This window comes from Vespa crabro, chromosome 11 (assembly GCF_910589235.1).
Source record: "Vespa crabro chromosome 11, iyVesCrab1.2, whole genome shotgun sequence".
NCBI lineage: Eukaryota > Metazoa > Arthropoda > Insecta > Hymenoptera > Vespidae > Vespa > Vespa crabro.
Window position 1 is genome coordinate 1,834,401 of NC_060965.1, and position 25,562 is coordinate 1,859,962.

General features: G+C 29.6%; 2 protein-coding genes across 9 annotated transcripts in view; both read left to right on the forward strand.

Annotated features, from left to right (window-relative positions):
* Positions 1–3,157, forward strand: part of LOC124428048 — a 4,851-nt gene extending 1,694 nt beyond the window's left edge. Inside the window, exons 1-3 of one of the 5 annotated variants that reach the window (XM_046971634.1) lie at positions 1–89; positions 943–1,107; positions 1,892–3,157. The exon at positions 1–89 is cut by the window's left edge and continues 267 nt beyond it. In XM_046971634.1, the coding sequence (XP_046827590.1) occupies positions 84–89; positions 943–1,107; positions 1,892–2,365 (645 nt within the window). In that variant the 5' untranslated portion in view covers positions 1–83 and the 3' untranslated portion in view covers positions 2,366–3,157. Of the gene's footprint in view, positions 536–902; positions 1,108–1,891 lie in introns of all 5 variants that reach the window. The other 4 variants (XM_046971633.1, XM_046971631.1, XM_046971632.1 and 1 more) reach the window with 4 other exon arrangements.
* A 2,422-nt stretch (positions 3,158–5,579) lies between these two features.
* Positions 5,580–25,562, forward strand: part of LOC124428086 (nuclear pore complex protein DDB_G0274915-like) — a 54,537-nt gene continuing 34,554 nt past the window's right edge. Inside the window, exons 1-2 of one of the 4 annotated variants that reach the window (XM_046971702.1) lie at positions 5,580–5,701; positions 6,326–6,534. In XM_046971702.1, the coding sequence (XP_046827658.1) occupies positions 6,341–6,534 (194 nt within the window). In that variant the 5' untranslated portion in view covers positions 5,580–5,701; positions 6,326–6,340. Of the gene's footprint in view, positions 5,702–6,113; positions 6,535–15,879; positions 16,020–25,562 lie in introns of those variants that run through there. The other 3 variants (XM_046971708.1, XM_046971703.1, XM_046971706.1) reach the window with 3 other exon arrangements.

Here is a 25,562-nt window from a genome sequence, read left to right on the forward strand (position 1 = left end):
ATTTCATCTTCCGACGAGATACGCGCGACATACATTACGTCGTACAAGAAAATGTGTGTCAGCATCGATTTGTGTTTAACGATATGTGGGTGAGTAAAGAACGTTGGCTATTCGTTGAATCTTTCTATCGCTCGTTTTTTCTCTTTCTTATTTTCTCTTTTTTTTTCTTTTACCCTTCCTGTCTTTTTTCTTTCTTTTTTTTTCTTTTTCTTTTTTTTTTTTTTATAACATCTCCTTTCTGTGTAAAACACATTTACAATACACAATACGTGTACGTAACACTATTTAAATCGATCAATTTATGAATTATTATAATAATGATGATCTTTTTTTTTTTTTTCTGAATAAACGCACGGGTCTTTACACTGCCTGATCAATCACATCACCCCTCCTCATACCCCACCCCACCATCCTCCCTTTCCTCACCACACACTTCCCTGGCATCATAAATGGAAAAGCATTGATTTCTGAAGATAATTAAATAAGTATAGGATACAGTTGTACGCATATAAGAAAGAAATTACAAATGTTATATGTAAGTACTTTTTACGTGTCTTCCTCAGTAAATCTGCAATAGTATAAGTGAATTAATTATTACGAAAGTATATTCTGTGTATATCATACAAAACATAATCGATATGTTCACAACGTTCACTATAATATTAATGGATAACATATAATCGATTTGGTTATATACATAAATTACATAAGTATGTACATACGTGTGTACATATGTATGTATATTCCTATCTATATAATCTTTTCGTAATGACCTTATTAAACAAGGGACATTATTATTAAGACATTCGTGCGTCATTCGTGTTCGAGATTGTAAAAAAAAAAAAAAAAAAAAAAAAAAAAAAGGAAAGAAAGGGAAAAAGGAAAAAAACATTGATTTACAGATTTGTTTTCTTATAACGATCTTCGGCTGTCATCATGAAGCGTCAACAAATCACTTTGGATCTTTCAAATATGGTGTACACAGCTTTCTCCTATTTGGCATTAGCCGGAGCAGTCTGGATTTTCTTGAGACTACTTCAGGCATGCTTTTGGCTTCCTCGGCATTTGAAGAAACAAAACAACGTGCAACAAATGTTGCAGGATAAGGTATGTAATTTTTTTTCTTTCTCTTTTTTTTTTTTTTTTTTAAATCTCGCCCCCGCGAGTCATAAGATTCGTAGCGCCGACTGGTGGAAGGAATTGTTACTTTGTAGTCGGTCGGTAATGTCGTTCTTCATACTGTTTTATCCATTGACGTCGTATAACAACGACGAGCGAACATTAAATTCCACGGATGAGAACAATGTTTTATTGAATGTTTATAATTTGTTTCTTATTATTGACAAGAGAAGAATTTTAATTCTTTTTGATTTGAAAAAAAAAAACTTGTTTTTTCCTTTTTTCTTTACAATAATAATTTTTTTTTTTTTCTAAATAGGACGTAATTACGCGTGTCAACTTTTTATTGCAATGATTTAATTTCACTCGTATTCCGTTTACGTTATGTCCTTTTTCTCTGATGATAATAGAAAAGTGAGTTGAGTCGGTAACATTACCGACCGTGTACCATTTTATCTATTACCATCATATGATAACACGAGGAATATCGTTAAATGCAATGTTTACTTGACATTTTATTTCTTACAATTAACAATTTGATTTTATTCATTTCTTTTTTCTAAAAAGTATTTTTTTTCTTTGTTTTATTATTATTATTATAACAGAAAATAATATTTTTCTTCCTTTTTTCTTTTCCTTTTTTTCTTTTTGTTCTTTATTCTCTTTTCTTTTCTTTTTTTTTTTTTTTTTTTTTTGAAAATGATACGAAACGAAAGATAAAAAAGATCTTCATTTATTTTTTTACTTACATACTTTTGCTTTTTATTCTAAGGTGGACAGTTACGAAAAATATATATTGGAATGCGAAGAGAAGGAGAAGACAATGATATTGGACGGAGAGAGTACGGAAGAGCAAAATGTCGACATTACGAAGAAATGGTTGGAACGTAGAGAATGTTTGGAAATGTTGAAGCAAGAATTGAAGAAGATAGAAAATGGCGATGAGATCAATTATGATGATTATCTTTCGGAATTAGACGAGGAGATGAAAGAGGAAATGAATGAGAAGGAGATGAAGAAGGATAAGGAAGATGGGAAGGGAAAAAAATGTGAGAAGGAAGAAGAAGCGATGATGACGGAAATAGGAGAGGTAAAAATTTCTGAGAAAGGAAGAAAACCTAACGATAAGAAATCGTCGGGCAAACATGACGATGCATCGTCGAAAATGTCTGAAGATATGGATTTATTGATCGGTAAAAAAGAAAATGAAGAGAAAGAGGAAAATATGATAAAGAAAGACAAATAATATATATATATATATATATATATATTTCTTTATCCTTTTATCTTCATTCGACTATTTGATCTTGTGATTTTAATTATTTATTTATTTTTTTTTTTCTTGAGAATTTCTTTTGCATTCTCTCTCTCTCTCTTTTTTTTTTATCATATAAACCTTTCGTATTTCAGCACAAAAGGAAGAGATTCCTTCGACCTTACGTTTCCTTATTTTTTTTTTTCCTTTTTTTTTTAATATTGTCCTTCACAAAATAAATTATTTTATAAAATTTTAACGAAGTAACGACTTTTGAAATATCATCGTAGGAATAATTCGTAATCTCTATAATTCTCTTTCTTTCTCTTTCTCCGTTTCTTTTTCTTTCTGCTCATACCCTGTCATGGCGGCCGTTTAGTCGAATTATCAAGAAAAATGTATTTTTTATATACGACACTTTGTAATAAAAAGAAAAGTGTATATAGATGATATATTATAGTAATGTATAGTAATGATATATAAATATATAAGACGAGAGTGTGTTCTCAACATATATATATATGTATACGTATATATATATATATATATATATATATATATATTTATATTTATATAATATAGATATAATAAATCAATCGTAATATACATATATATACACATGTGAAACGATATTTTTAAGGCCTATACTTTATTCGTCGTATTCGCATAATCTTTTGTTTTCACACACCTGATTGTATAATAAAAAAGAGTTATTATACTTTAGGCACATGTTTCATTTACTATATCATGTATTAACCATTTTGATCTTCCATTTTTTTCTTTCTTTCTTTCTTTCTTTTTTTTTTTTTTTTTTTTTTTTTGAGAATCATCCTTAAGATCGATGATGAAGAAAAAGAAGTATCAGGAGCTTGAGAGTGATATTAATTCTCCTTTTTTATTTATCTTTTTATTTTTTTCTTTCACTTAATTATCGCATTTGAATCGTACGTCGTACGTGATATATAAAAGAAAAATTTGTTTCTACAAAAGGAAAAAGAAAAAAAAAAAAGGAAAAAAAGAAAAAAAAGAAGAAAATGTCGGTGTACATTAAATAACATAATTAGATACATTGTCTATATCGATTAGCATCGACGAAACAATGAACATCGTGAAAGCGTTTATATGATGAATATGTACAACTAATATATATATATATATGTATATATGTATATATATATATACAATAAGTGGTCTAAAGAATTCACCTGTAATTTTCGTTAGAGCTAACTTCACGTAGTTGGTAACAGGCGTCGTCGACCTCAAGGTCGCGGCCACACGTTCAAATAACTAAAAGAAGAAAAAGGAAAAGAAGGAACACACAGTCATGTTCGTTCTTGGCTGGTTTCCAACTAGAGCAATACACAAGTATAAATTCCGTAGATTACTCTGATATACTTGTTGTTAACGTTAACCTGTTATCGACTCTTGTGTGTCACAATCGATTATTTACATACACACACACATACATACACACATACATACACACGTATATACACATATATACACGTATACATACACACATACATACATACATATATATATATATACGTATGTATGTGCATAATTTAGATTTCCGTAGTATAATAATAATAATAATAATAATAATAATAATAATAATAATAATAATCGCGATCGTTGCGGATTAAAAATTCGTATTATTAGATAATTCAAAAGATATGAGCAATAATATAATTGATATGTTTTGTCGATTCGAACGATATGAAGAATTGCAAGGTCACCTTGGATTTAACCTTCTTCTCGGTCACCTTGGATTTAACCTTCTTCTCATCTCGTCGTCGATCATAAAATTATTACAAAGTTAAACTTTCAATGCATAGAAAAGTACTAAACGTTTCGTTCTTTTTTTAGATTTTTAAATTTTATACATTAAATTTATTATACACGCATACGCACACGGACACACACACACACACACACACACACACACACACACACATGCAAGCACGTACACGTGTGTATATATTTTTTCCTTTTTTTTTTCTATTGTTTATTTAAGAAAAGAAAAAAATTAATTTTTTTCCCGCCGTAAGATCACGTTTGTTTCGTTTTTTTTTTCTTTTTTCTTTTTTTTTTGGCGGGTAAATTATAATTGTTTGTCCTGTGCGCTTTGTGTCTGTATATATGTGAGCTGTGCTCTGTTTGTTTTTGTGCAAATGTGTGCGTGGTGAGTGCATCGATCGAAGCACCATTGCTTCCCATGTGAACATACCCCAAGGGACCTGCTTTGTTCAGGTACGTGCCTAACGATTTCAGGACCCCTCGACTATGAAGAATCGATCGCGTTAAAAGAATAAAAAGAAAAAAAAAAGAACAGAAATGATTCATTATTTTATTTTTCTTTTTCTCTTCTCGTCGGACAATCAAGCGAACAATTTAAAAATGGGCGATCGTCGAAGCGTCGTAATTCATTTTTCTTTTTGTTAGTTCGTATGATTTGTCGAGACCATGAACGAACTTACGAAAAGAATTAACGTAAAGTTTTTTCTTTTTTTTTTATTTTTTTTTATTCAGAAACGATTGCGTCACATTAGAATCAATTAAATATAATTGGATTTTTAATATATAGGATTATTGTTTTGGAAAAAAAGCAAAAGAAAAAAAAAAGAAAAAAAGAAAAAGGAAGAAAGAAAGAAAGAAAGAAAAAAATTATTGAAGAATTTCGATAAAGATTTTCGACATTTAATTATTATAGATTTTTCATTTACAATACATTCATACGAAGTTATCATTTGTATTAACGTTGGAATAAACGTGTATATTAATTGATTTTTCAATGATCGTTAGATTTTCTTTTTCTTCTTTTTTCTCTTTTGTTTTTTTTTTTCTTTTTTTTGAAAAAACAAATCGAAAGGAAAAGAATTTTTGGTTATTTAACGTATCTTTAAGATAACGAACGTGTCGATAATTACGATTGAAACGTTAGGAAATACGTAGAAGAGAAAATAATATATATAACGGACTCCACACGCCACACAACACACACACACACACATCAAACACTCGAGACAAACATACATACGTGCATATAAACATGTACGCGCACGTAACACATATCATACGTAACACACATACATACGTACGTATAAGAACGTAATACATCCTACGTGTTACCAAAGTTAGCCGCAAGGTGTCGCTAGTAGTAGCAGCAGAGTGAGCTTCAAAATATCATCCAGTCTGGCTCGAGCCACGCTAGTATACGGGTGGGTGGTTAGGTGGTGGTGGTGGTGGTGGTGGTAGAGTGGTGGTGGTGGTGGTGATGGTGGTGGTGGTGGTGGTAGGAGTAGTTGGAGGACGAGGATTAGAGAGGTAAGAAGGGTGAAGTTAACCGCGCATCGTTTGGCAAAAGGGAGGTTGGGTTAGGTGAAAGGGTGGTGGAGGTGGTGATGGTGGTGGTGGTAGTAGGTGGGAGGTGGGTGAACAGATGAACGAACGAACGGGCGTATCAATTTGACGTACCTGTGTGGGTACGCGCCTGTGTTTATGTACGTACGCGTATACATAGGCTGGCATATAATTGTGTGCGTGTATATAAAGCGATAAAGCTAATTGTGCCGCGGTTACCTGATCAAAGAGGAAGGAATTTTTTCGTTGAACATTTTTTCTTTCTTTCTTTCTTTCTTTCTTTCTTTCTGTCTCTCTCGAAATAGATTCGAATTTCATCGATGATATATATATATATATCATATATATATATATATATATATATATATATAACATACATATATTTATACGAAAGGAAAGAATAGTAGGTTAATCGGAAAAAAGAGGACGAATAGAATGTGTGTTAGAGAAAAAGAGAGGTAGAGATAGAGAGAGAGAGAGAGAGAGAGGGTGAAGTAGTACTCCCTCTTAAGGTATAACAAAAGGGTAGGAAGTACGATGATGTCGTCCAGTAATACCGGCCGACGTCAAACTTTTATTCACTGATAGAATATATTTTCGTCGATGTACTCGCTCGTCGCAAATCCAGAAGCCGAGGACGAGGATGATAGCAATGGTCATGCCGACGCGAACAAACGAACTAATACGACTGCTGCTGGCACTGTTGTTGTACGTTACGACGAGCGACATTCTGAGGAGAATGACGACGACAGTGATGTATCAACGTCTTCTGTTAGGATAAGAAAGAAACGCAAGGGGTAAGTTTTATTATTTATTTATTTATTCATTTTCTTCATTTATCATTATTGTTATTATTATTATTATTATTTTGGTTATTGTTAGTCATTGTTATTTTCATTCATCATTATAATTGTTATTGTTATTATTCTTCTTATTATTATTTTTATTATTAATCATTTTTTATTATTAATAATTTATTATTATTGTTGTTATTGTTGTTGTTGTTGTTATTATTATTATTATTATTATTATTATTGTTATTACTTCGTTTTTTTTTTTTTATAAATGCACCACAAGTGGCAACAGTTAAACACGTTTCTATTAAAGGATTGTTCGTAAATAAGAAAATGTGCCAGAAAGGGTTCGATACATTCACGTTTATTTATATATGTTATTTATATGTATATATATACATATATATATATATATTTTCTTTTTTTCTTTTTCTTTAATACCACAGAGAGTGAAAATTTGTATTGAAAGTTGACAAATAAGAGACAGAAGAAACGTAAGGGCGACTTATATACATTTCCGGGTTTCATTTACATCTTATTACTTCATTTTATTTCTTGTTGCTTTTTTGTCCTTTTTTTCTTTATCCTATGTTTGGATTGAGTTTTTTTGTTGGTGAATGTAGGCACATGTGTTGAGTTCATTAGGCTGAATTTTTCTCTCTCTCTCTCTCTTTCTTTCTTTATGTATATATAAATATATATATATATATATATATATATATATATATATATATATATATATTTCTCTATCTGTCTCGTTCTCGCTCTCTTAGTGGAACCTGGATATGTATACCACCTTCCCTTTTCATATCTTTCTCTCTCTCTCTCTCTCTCTCTCTTTATTTCTTTCTATCTCTTTCTCTTTCTCTCTTATTCGTTCCACTCGTTCCCTGGTCCTGTATTTCTCACTTCCACATGCATATATATATATGTACGTTGATTCCCGCGTTCCTGTTCTCCTCCTTCCTTTTCGAGGTCGATGACACCGCCGTTGAACTCGCGAACACATTTTTAATTCAGGATCGTTATTCCGCTTGGAAAATTATCTTTTTTTCTTTTTTCTTTCCTTCCATCCTTCTCTCCATTTTCTTCTTTCTTTCGTCGTCTTTCGCTTTTCGTTTTCCTTTTCCTTTTAAGTCTTCTCTTTTCTTTTCTTTTCCCTTTTTTTCTTTTTTTTTTTTTGAGAGGTTAGCTCTTCGATCGGCGCCAATTTTGAATGTACACTTTTAAAAAGCTTGATACAGTTTACAGTTTAAATTATATATATATATATATATATATATATATATATATATATAAATATGTGAAATATTTTATGAAAAAAGTAGTTAAAAAAATATGCATATATATATAAATATATATGTTGTTTTTTAATTATTAAAAAATTTTGATTCGTGTTAATATTTACTTTTTCTTTCTTTTCTGTCTCATGTTATCACAACGTAGTATAATAATTTCATAATAATTATTAATGGTCTTACGTTAAACGTTTTTAATTGTTTTGTTATTACATTAATTAATATGTTTATCGTTAAACGACCGGCATATATAAATATTTTTTAAAATATTAATTTGATTACGTTAGAATATAAAAATTTTAATCCCTTTATTAAATTCCAATTTTCTCTCTCTCTCTCTCTCTCTCTCTCTCTAATTTTATCTTCCGAATCTAAAAACTATTATGTAGGTTAACGAAGAAAACTTACTTATCGATCTGATACCATCGGTATAATCGTGTAAAACGATTTATCGACTATGTAATACATAAAATGTGTTTTACTTTCAGTTTTCAGTATTTACGTAAGCAAATAGGGTGGATAGTGTTAAAAATGATATTTCCATTCTATTATAACATATCTTTACATTTTCCTTAAGTGTATGTATATATATACACGTATATATATATATATATATATATACACGTATTATTTCTGTAAATAGTGGACAGGTGACCGAGATGCGAAGGTCGTTGACCCTTAGCTAGGGTATATCGTATGACGTCATTGATTATAGGCCATCTTTATTTACAGCTTTTGCTTTGGCTATAGAATACGTATTTCTTATCTAAGGTCTCTTCCTCTCTTCCTCTCTTCCTCTCTCTCTCTCTCTCTCTCTCTCTCTCTCTCCCTCTCTCTCTCTCTCTCTCTCTCTCTCTCTCTCTCTCTCTCTCTCTCTCTCTCTCTCTCTCTGTATGGTCTTCAATTTTATAACTTGATATTTACTTATATGTATATATATATATATAAAATATTAAATGATTGTTGTGATCGATGATAATATTACATATTTTTTAATTGACAAAAAAGAAAATAATTAAAAAAAAATTTACAATCATCTTGATAAAACTGATTTGCAACACGTTATTTGGATTATTACACGTACATGCATGCACACATCACATATAAAAAATATCGAGTAATCGTCGTGATCGATGATAATGTTATGTCCTATTTAATCGATCAAAAAGAAAAAAAAAAAAAGAAAAGACAAAAAAAAAGAGAAAAAAGAAAAAGAAAATAATTGTAGAAAAAATTTAGAAATTGTAAACAATTTAGAAATACAGGATAAAGAGAACGAAAGTTAATAGGGGATTGGCTTTATGAAATAAATTATTTTTATGGCGAGGAGAAAAAAATAATTTCCCATCATCCGATGTTATTTAAATAAACGACGATTAAAGAAATGTATTATTGATGAAACAAAAATTTAGTAAGTAGAACTGCGCGTGTAGTAGGAGACTTTGATCGTTTAAATGTGAATTTTTGTTCGATTTGAAAATTAAGAAATTTTTAATTTAACCTTAAATAGATATAAAAAATTAAAAAATTAAAAAAACAAAAAGAAAAAAAAAAGGAAAAAATCTAGACCCCAATCGATTTTCCTTGTGAACGATTCAATTCTATCGTCTTTGATGGTTATACGATCGATGTGATTGAAGGAGGCAATTGCGTCAAAGTCGTTAGACGTTGTAAAGACGCCACCACTATCATACAACCCCATATACCTCTTTGTACTTTTCCTTTTTTTTTCTTCCACTTTCCCCACCCAGCCCCACTATTACGTCAGCTTTGTGACACTCGCATGATATCACATCGAAAGTTCACCTTATCGTCATTGTCCTCGTCATCGTCATCGTTATCGATCGACGACGACCACGACGACGACGACCACGACGACGACGACGAGGACGACGACGACGACGACGACGACGACGACGACGACGAAACTATAACGTAAGTAACGTAATGCAACGTAAATCATATTCCATGGAAATATCAAACGTTCTATAGGCCTTTAATTTTAAAAATAGCCAGCCTTTATCGTTAGATAGACGATACGCGGAGTTTTTCACTCTTTAATATATAATCAAATGTATTTTTCCCCTTTTTTCTTTTTCTTCTCTCTTTTCTTTTTTCTTTTTTTTTTTTTTCTTTTTTTTTTTTAACAACCCTCTTCATCTATTTTTGAAATTGAAATTATTGATAGATCAAAGCACAGTCGTTACTTGAGTTCGAACGTTGAAATAAGTTATTTTTATTGATTTTTCCTTTTTTCTTTTTTTTTTTCTTTTCTTCTCCTTTTTTTTTCCGCCCTTCATTTTCGTTCATTTTTCTTTTGTACTTTTCAGTTTTCGCAGATATATATTTTTCACTTTTTTTTTTCCCTTCTTTTTTTTTTCCTTTTTTTTAAGGATTTGCGTACGCGCATCTGACCAACGCTCGTATATATTTTACTAGTCAAATATTTTACTGGTGATTTTGTTCTTTTTTTCCATCTTTTTTCTCTTTGTTTTTCTATCAAAGATTCGACAAATTTACACGAATTGTATTATCTCTCCGAGTAATTGCGATTTACTCGAACTCTCCGGTTTGATTTTATTAGTGACTCTTTTTTTTTTTTTCTTTTGTTTCTGTTAATCGAATTTGTGTATTTGAATGGGGAAAAATATATACATTTTTTTTTTTTTTTTTTTTCTATTATGCATACAATTCTTTTTATTCTTTCTTCAGATTCACATTTGTCGTTATTATTATTATTATCATTATTATTATTTTAATTAAATTAAATAATTATAAATTTCAAATTTCAAATTTTAAATAAATTACATATTAGGATGAATCTTTATCGTTCTATGTCTTTAACATGAGATAATTCATATCTGATGTGAATTAATTATTAATAGAACAATTTTTCGAATTATTACTAGTGATTTCTTCCATCTTTCCCTCCCCCCGCCCTCCCGATCTCAACGTCACGCAACGTACGACGAATTGACACGTATCCATTATCAATTATTAATTTACAAGGACAATATGATTTTCAATGTACGATAATATTTAATATTTATCTTCATTATTAATACACGCGCGCTAATCGAATTTTTCCTAAGCGTTCGTTTCTTTTCCATTTCTTTTATTTATCTTTCCCCCGCCCATAACCCCCCTTACTTAATTTCCACAATACAAATCCTTATTCACGAGAATTTTTAAAGATTTTCAAAGATTAATCAATTCACCTTGCAAATCTTTTGCAATCTTTTATCTTCTTCAGAAGATCTTTATCCCCTTTGTTTTTTTCTTTTTCCTTTTTCTTTTTTCTTTTCTTTTCTTTTCTTTTCTTTTCTTTTCTATTCTTTCTCTTCTTTTTCTTCTTTCATTTACATCATCATTCCTCATCCCTCGTTCCAATCAAGATGATAAAAATGTCGTTCTGCGAGTTAATAAAAGAAAAAAAAAAAAAAAAAAAGAAAAGAAGAGGAAAGGAAAAAAAAGAATAATAATGAAAGAATAAAAAAAAAGAAAGAAGAAAAATAGAAGGAAATGCGAGAAGGAATCTAACGACATGTATAGACTTTGTATCCATCGGTACTTTTCATGTTGAGAACCGAGAACCATATCACGCAGCTCCGTTTTATCGATCCGCAGCAGCCGAGAGGAACTTCGCGTCCCCTCCCTCTTTCTCCTTTACCTCTTCTCTCACTTCTCTCTCTCTCTCCTTCTCTCTCTCTCTCTCTCTCTCTCTCTCCCTCTCTCTCTATTTCTCTCGTACACAGACGAACACGCACACACCGATAGATTCTACTCCATCTTGCCGATTTCTGCTTTCACCTACACGATCTTTATTCATTTTTCCATTTTAACTATCATTCATTCTATCCTATTTCATTTAACGTCATTCATATGTGCATTCATTCATTTATGTACGTACATATGTATCTATGTATTCCTATATGTATATACGCATGTATGTATGTATGTATTTGTACATGTACATACGTACGTACGTAAATATTCATGTATATGTATTTTTAATTAAAAAAAGAATTATATATATATATATATATATATATTTATATATCATACGCAGAGAGAAATAATATTACGCGTAAACTTTTTATACATTGTATCATATTTTATATATTTAATATTGTACATTGTATGTGTACAATATATTACATTATATTTTCTTCTTGGATTTTTTTCTTTCTTTTCTCTTCTTCTTCTTCTTCTTTTTTTTGTTTTTTTTTTCTTTTTTTTTTTTTTTGAAATTATAGATTAATGAACGAAGAGGAGTCGCGTGACAATGCGGAAGAACAATGGCACGAAATCAATTGTAGTTTTCAGCATGACAGGAGTGCCTAAAAGGAGAAAGAGAGATAGGTAGATAGATAGATAGACAGATATAGAGAAAGAGAGAGAGAGAGAGAGAGAGAGAGAGAGAGAGAGAGAGAGAGAGAGAGAGAGAGATGCAAGTTACAGAGAAAGGATTAGATATGGAGGAACGGATGGGAAAATGGTGATGGGGAGGATGGTGGGACGAGGAGTTTGGAATGGGAATAGTTGGGGGTGGTACTACTGGTGGGGATAGGGGAATTTGAAGAGAGGCTGGGTCGAGTAGGTGAGAGAGAATCGACCCGTCGCGTTCCTTCCTTCCTTCCTTTTATCCTTCAAATGTATCCTGTATGTCTCGATATTTTAGCCATTAGAATATTATTACTTTTTAATGTTATGTTATCAACTCTTTAAAATATATGTGTATATATATATATATGTTTATAAAAATAAAGATTTGTCGTAAATGTTGAAATAATTTTGTTTAAATAATGGTATCAAAAAAAAAAAAAAAGAAAAAAGAAAGAAGAATTCGACATTGTTATATAAATAATTTATAAATTTTGATTTTAATCCTTTTTATTTATTGACACTGATATAATATATAAATGTATGTACATACTTTTTTTTTTTTTTTTTTTTTTTTTCTGAAATTAATAAATAATTAATAATGACACTACAATGATCTTATATCATATAATTTATATAATGATATAATTTAGATATTCGAAATATATACTAATTTATTTCACTTGAAATTTGAAAGAAAAACTTGAACAAAAAAAACGAAACATTTAATAAGTAAATTCAAATATATGTGACAATTGGAAGAGTTTTAATTATTGTTAAAAAATCGTTGAAAAAAAAAGAAATACAAAAAAAAAATACAAAAAAAAAAGAAATAAAAGAAGAAAAAATTTACATGCACGAAATAGAAAAATTTTTATGTTAGTGATACAATCAAACGAAAGAATAAAAATAAACAAACAAATAAGAAAAGGTGGGCGGGTGGGGGGAGGGGATTGGATGGAAAGAAGACGCGTTACTTGGAATATAAATTTTGGGTTTTCAAGAAATTTTCAGATTTCTTACTTTCAATAGCGATGCAAATATTTGTCGACGTATTTGACTGTAACGTTTGAAATTTTGACGATCTTGACCTCGAAATAATGATAATAACGAATGGAACCAAGAAAAAGAGGAAAATTTTTTTACCTCGTGTATATCGAATATCTTTTGAAAGGTAGTGTATATTTGAACACAAGAGGAATCTCGAATGAAACTAGCTCTAGGTTAGTTTCGTTCTTTTTATGAATAGTCCACAGAATGAATACAGTGTCTTTCTTCCAGAACGCACACACAGACACACACACACACGCGCACGCACGTATACACACACACACACACACGTATACAACACACTCGTTCTGTTTTTCTTTCCCTTTCTCTCGAAAAATTTTTGACGTTATCTTCAAGGCTGTCGACCGATGACACTGTGAGAATGTCAAGGTCAAGTTTCTCTATTACCTTTCGAAAAAAAATAAGAATGTAAAAGGATCTCGATCTATGGAATATTATTATCTTTTTTTTTTTTTTTTTTTTTTTTTAATATTATTATCTTCATTTACTATATTTAATTTTTATTTTCAATTTTTATTATCAGCAAGAGAATAAGATATACCTATGAAAAAATATTATATATAGTCGTAAATTAATATATAAAAGATCTGTAGATTCGTTTATAGGCCAATGAGATATATTATGTAGTAATAATTAAAAATTTTGAAAAAAAAAATGTATATAATATAAGAAAAATATAATATAAAAAAAATATATGTATCTATAAAAAATAAATAAATAAATAAATAAATATATATATATATATATATATATCATTTAGTATTAGATTAAATAACATGATCGAAATCGATAGAAATTCAAAGATCTTTTGGATCTATGATATAAGTTGGTCGGAAATATTCGCATGATGTGAAAACACACATACACACACACACACACACACAAAGAAACGGATCTAAAATCACCTCTCTCTATTTCTCTTTCTCTCTCTCTCTCTCTCTCTCTCTCTCTTTCTTTCTCTTTTCTCTTTCTGAGTTTCGATCGTAGAAGCAAAGAGGACGAATCCTCGTTTCTGACAGTTAAGGTCAAGATCGTGGCTTTGGTCCATCGAAGAAGATTCATTGACGTTGTTCATATACTGACCTTGATAAAAAATATATATATACGTACATACATATATATATATATATATATATATATATATATATATGTGTATTTACTTAAACAATTAATTTATTTATATTTTTATTATTAATTTTCTCACGAGAGAAACAATAAATGCATAAGCGATTAACAAATTATTTTTTGTTTTATATTTTTTTCTTTTACTTTTTTTCTTTCCTTTTTAATTTGTTTTGTTTCTTATTATTATTTTTTTTTTTTTTTTTCAACAAATTCTCGAAAAGAAAAAGAAGGGAAAAAGCAGTTCGATCGAATCTAACGTCATACATTTCTTTACATTCCAATTGTCATTTGATACGAGTTAGAAACTTTTTTGTCCATTTCTCCTTTTTCTTTTTCCTTTTTTCATTTTTTTTCTGTTTTTTTTTTTCTATTTTTTTTTTTTTTCCCGTAAATTCGAGTGTCGCCCAATGAATTTTTCTTTCTTATTTCATTATTAATGCCTCGTAAAAAGAATGAAAAGGCAGAAGAAGGCCAGGTAATGGTAGGAAGAAAAAGAGAGCGAGAGAGAGAGAGAGAGAGAGAGAGAGAGAGAGAGAGAGATTGAGAGAGAGAATAGTTATTTTTAATTTATTTAGACAGTTCCGTTTTACTTCTGTTTTCCAACATCTTCACGGATAGAAAAGAATGAAGATAAAATGACCGTGTGTATTTCTTTGTGTGTGTGTGTGTGTGTGTGTGTATGTGCGTGCGAGAGAAAGAGAGAGAGAAAGAGAGAGAGAGAGAGAGAGAGAGAGAGAGAGAGAGAGGGAGATAGGAATTGATTTTTAAAACTCAAAATAATCAATAAATAATTAATTTTCAAATAATTAATTATTAAACGTGGCAAACGTGAATTAACGAATGTCTTCGAGTAGAGAAATCATTTCTCTTCTCGTGCGTTATATTTTCAATCGAAAATTCAAAATACCAATGAAATTTAAGAAAAATTTCGTTCGAATTGATTTGAATTACTTCTTCTTTTTGTTCCTACCTTTAACAATAATATTTTTTTCTTTTCCTTTCTTCTGATATTTCCTACGAATATTATTTATCGTCGATTCATTGAACCTCTTCATTGACACTTTTTTATTCGTTACAAACAATAGAAAATAATATTATTTATTAGACATTAACAGCCTGTCAAATAATAGAGGTTGACTATTTAATAATGCTATTCAAATTGAATCGGTTGGACTTGTTTCTCGATGTGCGACGGTATTCTTGCTATTTTAGGAACTCCGACGGACCTAGAATGCACTCGTTGGCAACCCATTATTAAATAGGAACCCACCGACCATGTCAACGGCCTCCTAGTGCTTTAGTCGGTTACAGTAGTTTTACGAGGTTACATACATACATCATTCTCTCTGTCTCTCTCTCTCTCTCTCTCTCTCTCTCTTACATTCATTCGAATCGATTCGATCGATTTAATACCTGAGTGATAGTTTCGAATTTTTTTCGTATATGTTATAAAAAAGAAGAAAGAAGGAAAGAAAGAAAGAAAAAAAAGAAAGAAGAAGAAGAGAAGGAAAAGGAAAAAGCAAATTTATTTTTTCAAAACTAAATAACGAAAAATGAATGACATTAATGGGATAAATAGTATTTATCGTCACGAAGAATCTTCATCGTTCGGTGAGTGATATTTTTTTTCTCTTTTCTTTATTTTTTATTTATTTATTTTCAAAAAAAAAAAAAATCTAATCGCTATATATATATATATATATATATATATATATTATATATGTAGTATTATAATTGGAGTGACTATGTTTTATCATAATTTTCTATAATGCGAATTATACTGACATGCAATCGATACATCGATTATTAACTTCTTATACCATAACGATTAAAATAACTAATACGTTTAATCGCATACGATTAGAAAGAAAAATTAATCTAACTAAGTGATAATTGAAATGCGTATAATAAATTTGTAATGTCATCATTTCTTAAAACACAATTTATATTGACAACTTTAAGTCAATATATCAGTTGTCAATTATCAGCTACGGTACGTCACTTTGATGTGTAATATAATTAGGAAATCGATAAAAAAGAAGGAAAAAAAAAAAAGAAAAACAGAAACAAATTATAATTTAGACGGTATAATTAATCGACATAACTCGATTATACCATAATTTTTTTATTTTACAATGATACTAATCATTATCCATTGATACCTCTCATTAACGTTAGACCTAATCATTAACGTTAGATCCTAAGTATTAACGTTAGAGTAACATTTCATTCCGTGCGTGATTAGAAGATATAAAAAGGAAAAAAGGAAAAAAAAAATAGATTATAATTTAATCATATACCATTAATTTTCACTTTTAAAAATAATACAAATAATATATTATCTAACGATATCTTAGCCAATAGATTAATTATCATTAATATCATATAACGTTAACGTTATTATTTCATTGTTAGTACAAAGGTCACTTGCAGTATCGACTAGAATGCATATATGATACGTACCTTGCTAAGAACGTGCTCCTTTCCTGGTTACGCATATATAACACAAAAGATTGATGGATCTCTGATTTATAGTCCACAATTTTCTCACGTCCAAGTGTTACCCCTCTCCTCCCCCGCTATACTCTCTCTCGCTCGTTCTCTTTTTTCATCCTTTTTCTTTTTTTTTTCCTTTTTTTTCCTTTTCCTTTTTTTTTTTTCTTTTTTTTTTTTACTGATTTATACATTTGACCATAAGTCAGCATCACGAACACGTCGAAACAGCCTACGTGTCCTGATAGTTGATTTCTAACGTTCTTTTTATTTTTCTTTAAAAATTCAAAATGCCCGTCGTAAAAAAAATTTTTCATCCGTCGTAACGTCGAACGCGTAACGTCGTAAACGTAAGAACGAATAAATAATCCGATAATTGAAATAATATCATGAGAATAAAGTAAATGATAAATGAAATTATTATATATATCGGATGATTAATTTATAATTACAAAATGGCGACGGACGCCATTATCTATAAATTCGTCGTGCACGACAAATGGCGGTATAAACTTTCGAAGAAGGTATTATTAGGATAAATATAATAAATCGATAATAAATTTTTATTGAAACTCATCGATGATGATCAGTTTAAAATTCAAAATGGTTTTATATACTTTCGTGGAAAAAATTTCGTCCTGTTTCATGAAGAAAAGGATAAAGACAATAAAAATAATAAAAAATAGTTTACAAATACAAAATGTCGGCAGAATGTTATACATCGTACAGGAAAAGATTTTCGTTGAATAAATTTATATTACGTTTGTTTGTAATATATTTGTCGAACATTTTTAAACGAAGATTGATAATTGAAATTTACGTAAATACGTAAAATGTAACTGCGAATAATGATTATGAAGATGCCAAGTTTACTCATGTAAAATTATCTACGATCAGGATTTCGTAATTCGAGTGGCATAGTTTTAACCGATGACGATGTTTAATGTCGAACGAAAGAGAGAGAGAGAGAGAGAGAGAGAGAGAGAGAGAGAGAGAGAAAGAGAGAGAGAGAGAGACAGAGAGGTTAGGTAATCAAAATGATCTTCTTAGCTTAGATCGCAGTTGGCAGTGCGAAGTGAGATACGGTACTGTCGAAACAACGCGACGATCGATCGATCGATCGATCGATCACGAAAAACGATTATATTAAAAGCGCGAACGAGAGAGAAAGAAGAACGAAACGAAACGAAAAACAAAAAAAAAATATATATATATATATATAAAAGTAAAAAATAAAAATGGAAGATATCTTTACGATTATTCGTAAGGGTTTAGAATTTATTCGAAAATTTACAAAAAATTTCGATAACATCGAAAAGGATTCCTTTGTGAAAAAAACGAGAAAGAATAAGAAGAAGAAGGAGAAGAAGAAGTGGAAGAACGAACGAATCGACGATGATAAAAATTCGTATAGTTCATTGAGAAAGATTGGTGATAATTGGACAGAGAACTTCCTTACCGACGAACCGATTCTACGCGATCTTCTTCTCGGTATACCGACCGAGCACAATCTTTTTGATATCGTTTGCACGATTAATCAATTATTATTCTATTATCTTATTGTCCGTGGTATATCACTTAGAATTTTCATATGAATTGCGATCACCATATTTTTTTTTTCTCCTCTTTTCCTTTCATTTTTTTTTTTTTTCTGATGAAAACAAAATTTGTGAAATTTGACAATAATAATAAATAGTATCGAGAAAGTATAAATTATTCCAAATCATTATCGACTTATCGATATACCGATTTAGAGATTTAAAATCGTTACTATTGGAATTATTTCTCGCAAATCGCATGTTCCTATAGGAATAAGAAATAATTATTCGGGGAATGAGAAAATGAAAGGATGAGAGGGAACTGGGATCACGGTGTATAAAGAATTGGTTTCGGGCAGTTGGCCAGTAAAAACGATCTTTGACGGTGAAATAGGTTGATGTAGTCGATTTATAAATGGATTCGTTGAGAATTAAAGAGCATAACTATGTTTTCCTCTTATGCATCGATTCATCCTCTTATTTTAACTAAACAACATTTTACGAGGAATAGTTTGCCTAATTAAATTGGGTCGCCTTATATACATATATATATGTGTGTGTATATATATATATATATATATATATATATATATATATATATATATATATATATATATATATATATATTATAATCATAATTAAATCAACGCTATGATTAATATTGTGTCTCATTAATTAATCAAAAACAAAAAAGGTAATTAATAATAATAACAACAATAATAATAATAATAATAGCAACAATTGCAAATTTTATTTATTGCATTTCAATTATAATTATACATATAATTATTTTAGAGAATTTAACTCGTAAAACTTTATTTGGATCATTACAGTACACATTTTTATCTATACGATATATATATATATATATATATATATATATATATATATATATATATATATATATATATATATATATATATATATATATATAAAAAGTTCGTGTATATGATCTTACATATGCATGCATAGATGGAACAAACGATCAATTCAATTTGCATGTCTTGCTTAAAAAAAAAAAAAAAAAAAAAATTAATTAACCAATTAATTTCGTAACTTAACATAAAAAAAAATGATATTACGTAACTTGTGATTTGAATTCTATCTCTCTCTCTCTCTTTTTTTTCTATCTTTTAACTTTAGAAAATAATTATTCGCATTTGATAAACGTATATGATTATTTTTGGACACACTGTGTATTAACGAAAACTTCCAATGAATCATGCGACACGTGAAACATAGAGAATATTTTTGGGATTTGGGGTTACTCTCTTTCTTGGTAACACCATACGCTGTATGTATATCGCCATCAAACATTTTCACTTTCTTATTTTATCTTCGTCCTCCTGAGGGTCCAATGGGAAACCATGCGTTGGTCCATATAACGTATTTCTTGTGTGGGTTCCAAGATTCCTAGGAAAGAAACGTGACTCCCGTCTAACATTCTTTTTTATTTTTATTTTTTTATTTTATTTTCAATCCTTCATACTCCCACGTATCTTTCCGTTTCGTCGGAAAAATCTGAATAATCCCCATAAAAAAAAAGAAAAAAAAAAAAAAAAAACAAAAAGAAAATCTAATTTATCCTCGGAGTTTATAATATTCATTTTCTTCTTTCTTTTTTTCCTTCCTTTTTTTTATTTTTTATTTTTTATTTATTTATTTATTTATTTTTCTTTTTTTTTTCTTTGTTTTTTTGTAAATTGTACAAATCGCAAAAAAAATTGAACGAACGCGCAATTGATTTTCTGATAATTTAATTTTATTTATAATGAAAAAGAGAAGAGAAGGAAAAATGATTGAAAAAAAAATTGAATCAATGTAAAAAAAAAAAATTTTTATATATATATATACATATATATAATAACAATCATAGTTCATTGGGAACGATATTCGTCTATTGCACCCTCCTCTTAACAAAAAATAAAAAAAAAAAAATAATAATTAAATAAAATAAATAAATAAATAAATAAATAAATAAATAAATAAATGAACGAATGATTGAATGAATCTTAGCATAAGTTGGTCGCCCTTTTAATTGACCTTGCCTCGATGGTGTACATTGTACTCTCTTTCCGAGGTCATTGACCCTTACTTAGGTTGGTGCGCGCAATTAACTGGAACCCCGTTCGTTGCGCTCTCTTAATTAACGACTATTACAACCATTTGAAAACCCTATCATGACGTTATGCCATTTATATGCTGCACACACATATATTTGTATGTATATGCGAAGACAAAGAAAAAGAAATTTTACATATAAAAAAAATTGTCCTCAAACCCTTAAAAAAAAAAAAAAAATGAATAAATAAAAAAATAAATAAATAAGTAGAATATAAACTTTTCCTGATTTTTTCTTTTTTCTTTTCTGAAAAAGAAAAAAAGAAAAGAAAAAGGCGACGAGGAAAGATCCCAATTTATTTTTTCTTTCTTTCTTTAATAATAATAATAATAATAATAATAAAAATAATAATAGTAATGATAATTCAATAAGTTTAATTTTTAAAAATTTATTTTTTCAATATAATAATTTTTATTTTTATAATATAAATCGTTGTCGTATGTAAATATATTGAATTAAAATTTTTTACTTATATGAGTGCATAAATATGAAGGAAAGAAAAAAAGGATTGTACGAATAAAAATTTTTAGAAAAAATTAAAAAGAAATATAACAGTAATTAAATAATAATATAAATTTTTTTTCCTTCTTCTTTTTTTTTTGTAATAGTGTAATTTAATAAACTTAATTCAATAAATATATATATATATATATATATATATATATATATATATCTATTATATAAATTATATAAATTTATCGAATGTATCTTGAATACACACACACACATATATATATATATATATATATATTTACTGTTATATATCCGGATGTATTTACATATATAACATATGTATGTTAGATTAGAAGAGAGATTCTAATCGTGGCACGCGCGTTTAGAATGTTCGCGTGACGCCGGAATTCGTAGTCCTAGTCGAATTAAATGGTTACGCTTGTTAAGATCGAAGGTTCAAGGATACTGCGGGATATTTCCTTATAGAGCGTTCTTCTTCCTTGCTTAGAAAAAACAAAGATTAAAAAGAAAAAAAAGAAAAAAATAAAAAATAAAAAGGAAGGAAAAGAAAATTAAAAAAGACTAACCTTTCCTAAAACTATCCGATATAAACAGACTTAGAGAGAGAGAGAGAGAGAGAGAGAGAGAGAGAGAGAGAAAGATCAATTTTGTTCTAAAAACTTCGTCTAAATCGTAAAACGTGATTGCTTTTTTTCCTTTGGGAAAAAGAAAAGAGAAAAAAAAGAAGAAGAAGAAGAAGGAGAAGACAGAAATACCTAACATACATTCAATCGATTTCTTCAATAAATTAAAATATTAAATTTAAAATTGATATTAGCATATCCGTGATAGTGATTACGGAACTAAATAAGAAAGAAAAAAAGAAAAAAAAAAAAAAAAAAACTAAGAAAGAGTAATTTAATATCCGCGTTACATAATCAACTAGGATAATGTGTGAAACCTTGATAGGAAAAAAAAAAAAAAAAAAAAAAAAAAAAAAAAAAAAAAAAAAAAGAATTATTTTCCCAGTTAAGTAACTTTTCTAATCACCGGATTGGGATTGTATGAAACTGTAAAACAAAAATAAAAAAAAAAAAAAAAAAGAAAATAATCTTTCGACTTATTATTATTATTATATTTTTTCTTTTTTTTTTCTTTCATTTTCTATTTTTTTTTATTTCTTTATTTTTTTTTCTTTTTTTTTTTGATCATCAGAAATCCTATCTCGTTAGAATTTATTTCTAATACATTTTGTTTACTAAGGTGCTTATGTCCAAAATTAGAAATAATATATTATTCTTCCTGGTCTATGATTAGATTTATTTCACGGACAACTTCATTCGAAAATAATTGCATACATATGTATGTACTTATACATATATATATATATATATATATATATATATACATACACGCGTATACATACACACACGGAATCGACAAATATCAAAAAATTGTAATTCGTGCGAGTGAGATAGAAAAGTATGTAAATATAGAGATAGAGTTTGGGCGGGGGAGGTAAACGGTATAGTTAGAAATGATAGAAGAAAGGAGGGAGAGAGAAAGAGAAAGAGAGAGAGAGAGAGAGAGAGAGAGAGAGAGAGAGAGAGAGAGAGTCACGAAGCATTAACAATGTGGTACACTTTACGTCGATAACATCAACTTCAAGCCTATTCTTTATCATCCAAATTCCAATGTGATATGTAGGCGCACAGCTGTAGCAGTTGGACGAACACAAACGATGCATTCATCCCTCTCTCTCTCTCTCTCTCTCTCTCTATTTATCTCTATCTCTATCTTTCGTTCAGTACATCTCACGATGATGCAGTGCACTAGAGTTACTCCACTCAAAATCCACTCTAAAGACACCCAAACCTCTCTTTCCAGCATCACTTTCCACCTCCCCAATCCTTCCTCACCCATCCTTCATTACTCTCCTTTCTCCCTCCCACTCGACCCACCCTAACCAAAGCCCCCCTCCCTTCCTCGCCATCCCGATTTCAAATCGTTTCTCGTGTTCGCAATATTCGGCTTCGAGCCAACGTCTACGTGAAGAGAAAGAGAGAGAGAGAAAGAGAGAGAGAGAAATGACACACGTGGTATTTCAGAAGTTGGTTGAAGGAATTTGAGGGGGAGGGATTGAGGGTGGTGGGAGAAAGAAGAAAAAAACGTGAGTCAGTTGACCTCCTGAACGATACCACAATTATAGTATTTGTCCAGGCGATAGGGCCAAAAAAAGGTATGATAGTACAATAAAAACAATATGGCGTATGTAAATACAATATGGCGGATATCTCCTAGGGAATTTATTTTTTTCTTTTATTTCTTTTTCTCCCTCCCAGCCCACCAGCTTCCCTCCCCCTCATGTTTTATTTATTATATCTGTTGTTCTTCCAATCAATCCTTGTCCTGAATGTATAGAGATATAGGGAAAAAATGATAATAAATATCTATACAATATGGCGGATATCTTATAGATATATGTGTTTTGTTTTGTTTTTTTTTCCTTTTTTTTATTCCTTTTTCTTCCTATCCACCTGACATCATATTTCATTTGTTACATCATTGTGTTCCTCCATCGATCCATTCGATATCAAATTTTCCAATCAAATATTTACAAAAAAAAGTTTCGAAAGTTCATGAAAGAAGTTTTTCACGGGGGCGGGGATAGAGAGAGGTTGGCGATGGGAATTGAGGAGGGACGTGATGGGAGGTTAGCAAAACGCGCGAATCAAACAACTCACTATGTGAATGACATAGTGATTATTATCGTGTCGTTCAGCGGTAAAAGGCACAGTTTATGTCCATACAATATGGTGCATATATCGTGGAAACAATATTTCGAATTGACGACTTCATATTTTATTTAATACATCATTATTCTATCATTTATCATTGTCCGAGCAAACATTTACTCGAAAAAGAAAAAACAAACGAGAAAAATGAATGTAGTAATTTCGAAAGTTTTGTAAACAGTATTTTGGAAATGGATAAGTAGAGGACGGCTGGATAAAATAGAATAGGATAGAATAGGATAGAATAGGATAGAATAGGATAGGATAGGGGAGCGAAAAATGATATGTAAAAATCAAATGATTCTGTAATGATATCATTTTTATTATGGTCGATTTTTTTCTTTTCTATATCCATCCCTACAACTAATAAAAAAAGAGAGAAGGAAATAAATGACACAGTTATTGATATATCTGTCGGATATCGTACTTGTAAATATTTTTAGGATCGTTCGTTGTCTCCTACGTCATCTTTTATTTATTACGTAGTGTCGTTAGATCAGTATTACTTTATTTCCGTCCGTCCTGTCGACTGGAGACAATCGGGGGAAGGAGAGAAGGGATTGGTGAGAGGTTTGGTCGGTGTATTATTGGAAATATATATTTTGACGTTTGTCCAAGATAATTTGACGTATATGCGTATACACCATAATCGATCACGATAGTTTTTCCTATCGCATAATTAAAACGCAAATTACAACGAGATGAAAGATAAGCACCCAGTTTATTTCTTGTTTGGCAATTTATATAATAAACTTGTTTGAAATATGAGACAAGGTCACGGTCGTCTGTCGCGATCTCTCGAACACTATCGGAATCGTATGACAATTTCTTTCTGTATATATGTGTATGTGTGTGAGAAGGAGAGAGAGAGAGAGAGAGAGACAGAGTTGAATAGAGATAAATAGGTAGATAGGTAGATAGGTAGATAGATAGATAAACTGAATTGATTGATTAACTGACTGACTTTCTTTTTCCTTTATCCTTACGATCGTTTGTTCTCAAATGCTAATATACAACATATATATATATATATATATATATATATATATATCGTATGTTGGAAAATATCTGAAAAGTATCCATTAGATGGATGACAAACACAGACCGGGTAAAATAGGCTTGAAAATAATAGTGTGACGTCGAGAGGACACATTGGGGTGGAATGTTCGGAACTGCGTCACCGATGCTTTTCATCGACCCCTTTCTCTGTTTCAACCCCTTACCTGGTCTTATCATCAAGCCTTTGTCGGATTTTTTAATCACTTATTATCTTTCTCTCTCTCTCTCCCTCTCTCTATTTATACTCCCTTCTACTTTTTGCATCCATTTTATATTTGGATCATATAATGTGTGTTTCTTTATAAATTAATTATTTTCTTTCAAGTGGTCAGTCTGAAAATTGCTTCGGTCTGAAAATTTTTTATTTGAATTAGTTTAACCCAGTTGTCATTATAATACGTACGTATATGCATACAAAAAAAAAAAAAAAAGAATCAATTGATCGTTATGAAAATTAATTAATTTTTTTTTTCTTCTATTTTCTTTCTTTTTTTTTTTTTTTCTTTTTTGCTATTTCTATAAAAGAAAATAATCTCTGAAAAAATCACAAAATTTCTGAAATGTTCTACATACATACATACATACATATAAAAAATATATATATATGTATATTATTATTATTATTATTGCATTCTAACCAAAAGTATTAGAGAAAAAAAAGAAAAAAAAAATAGAAAAGAAGGAAAAATAATGT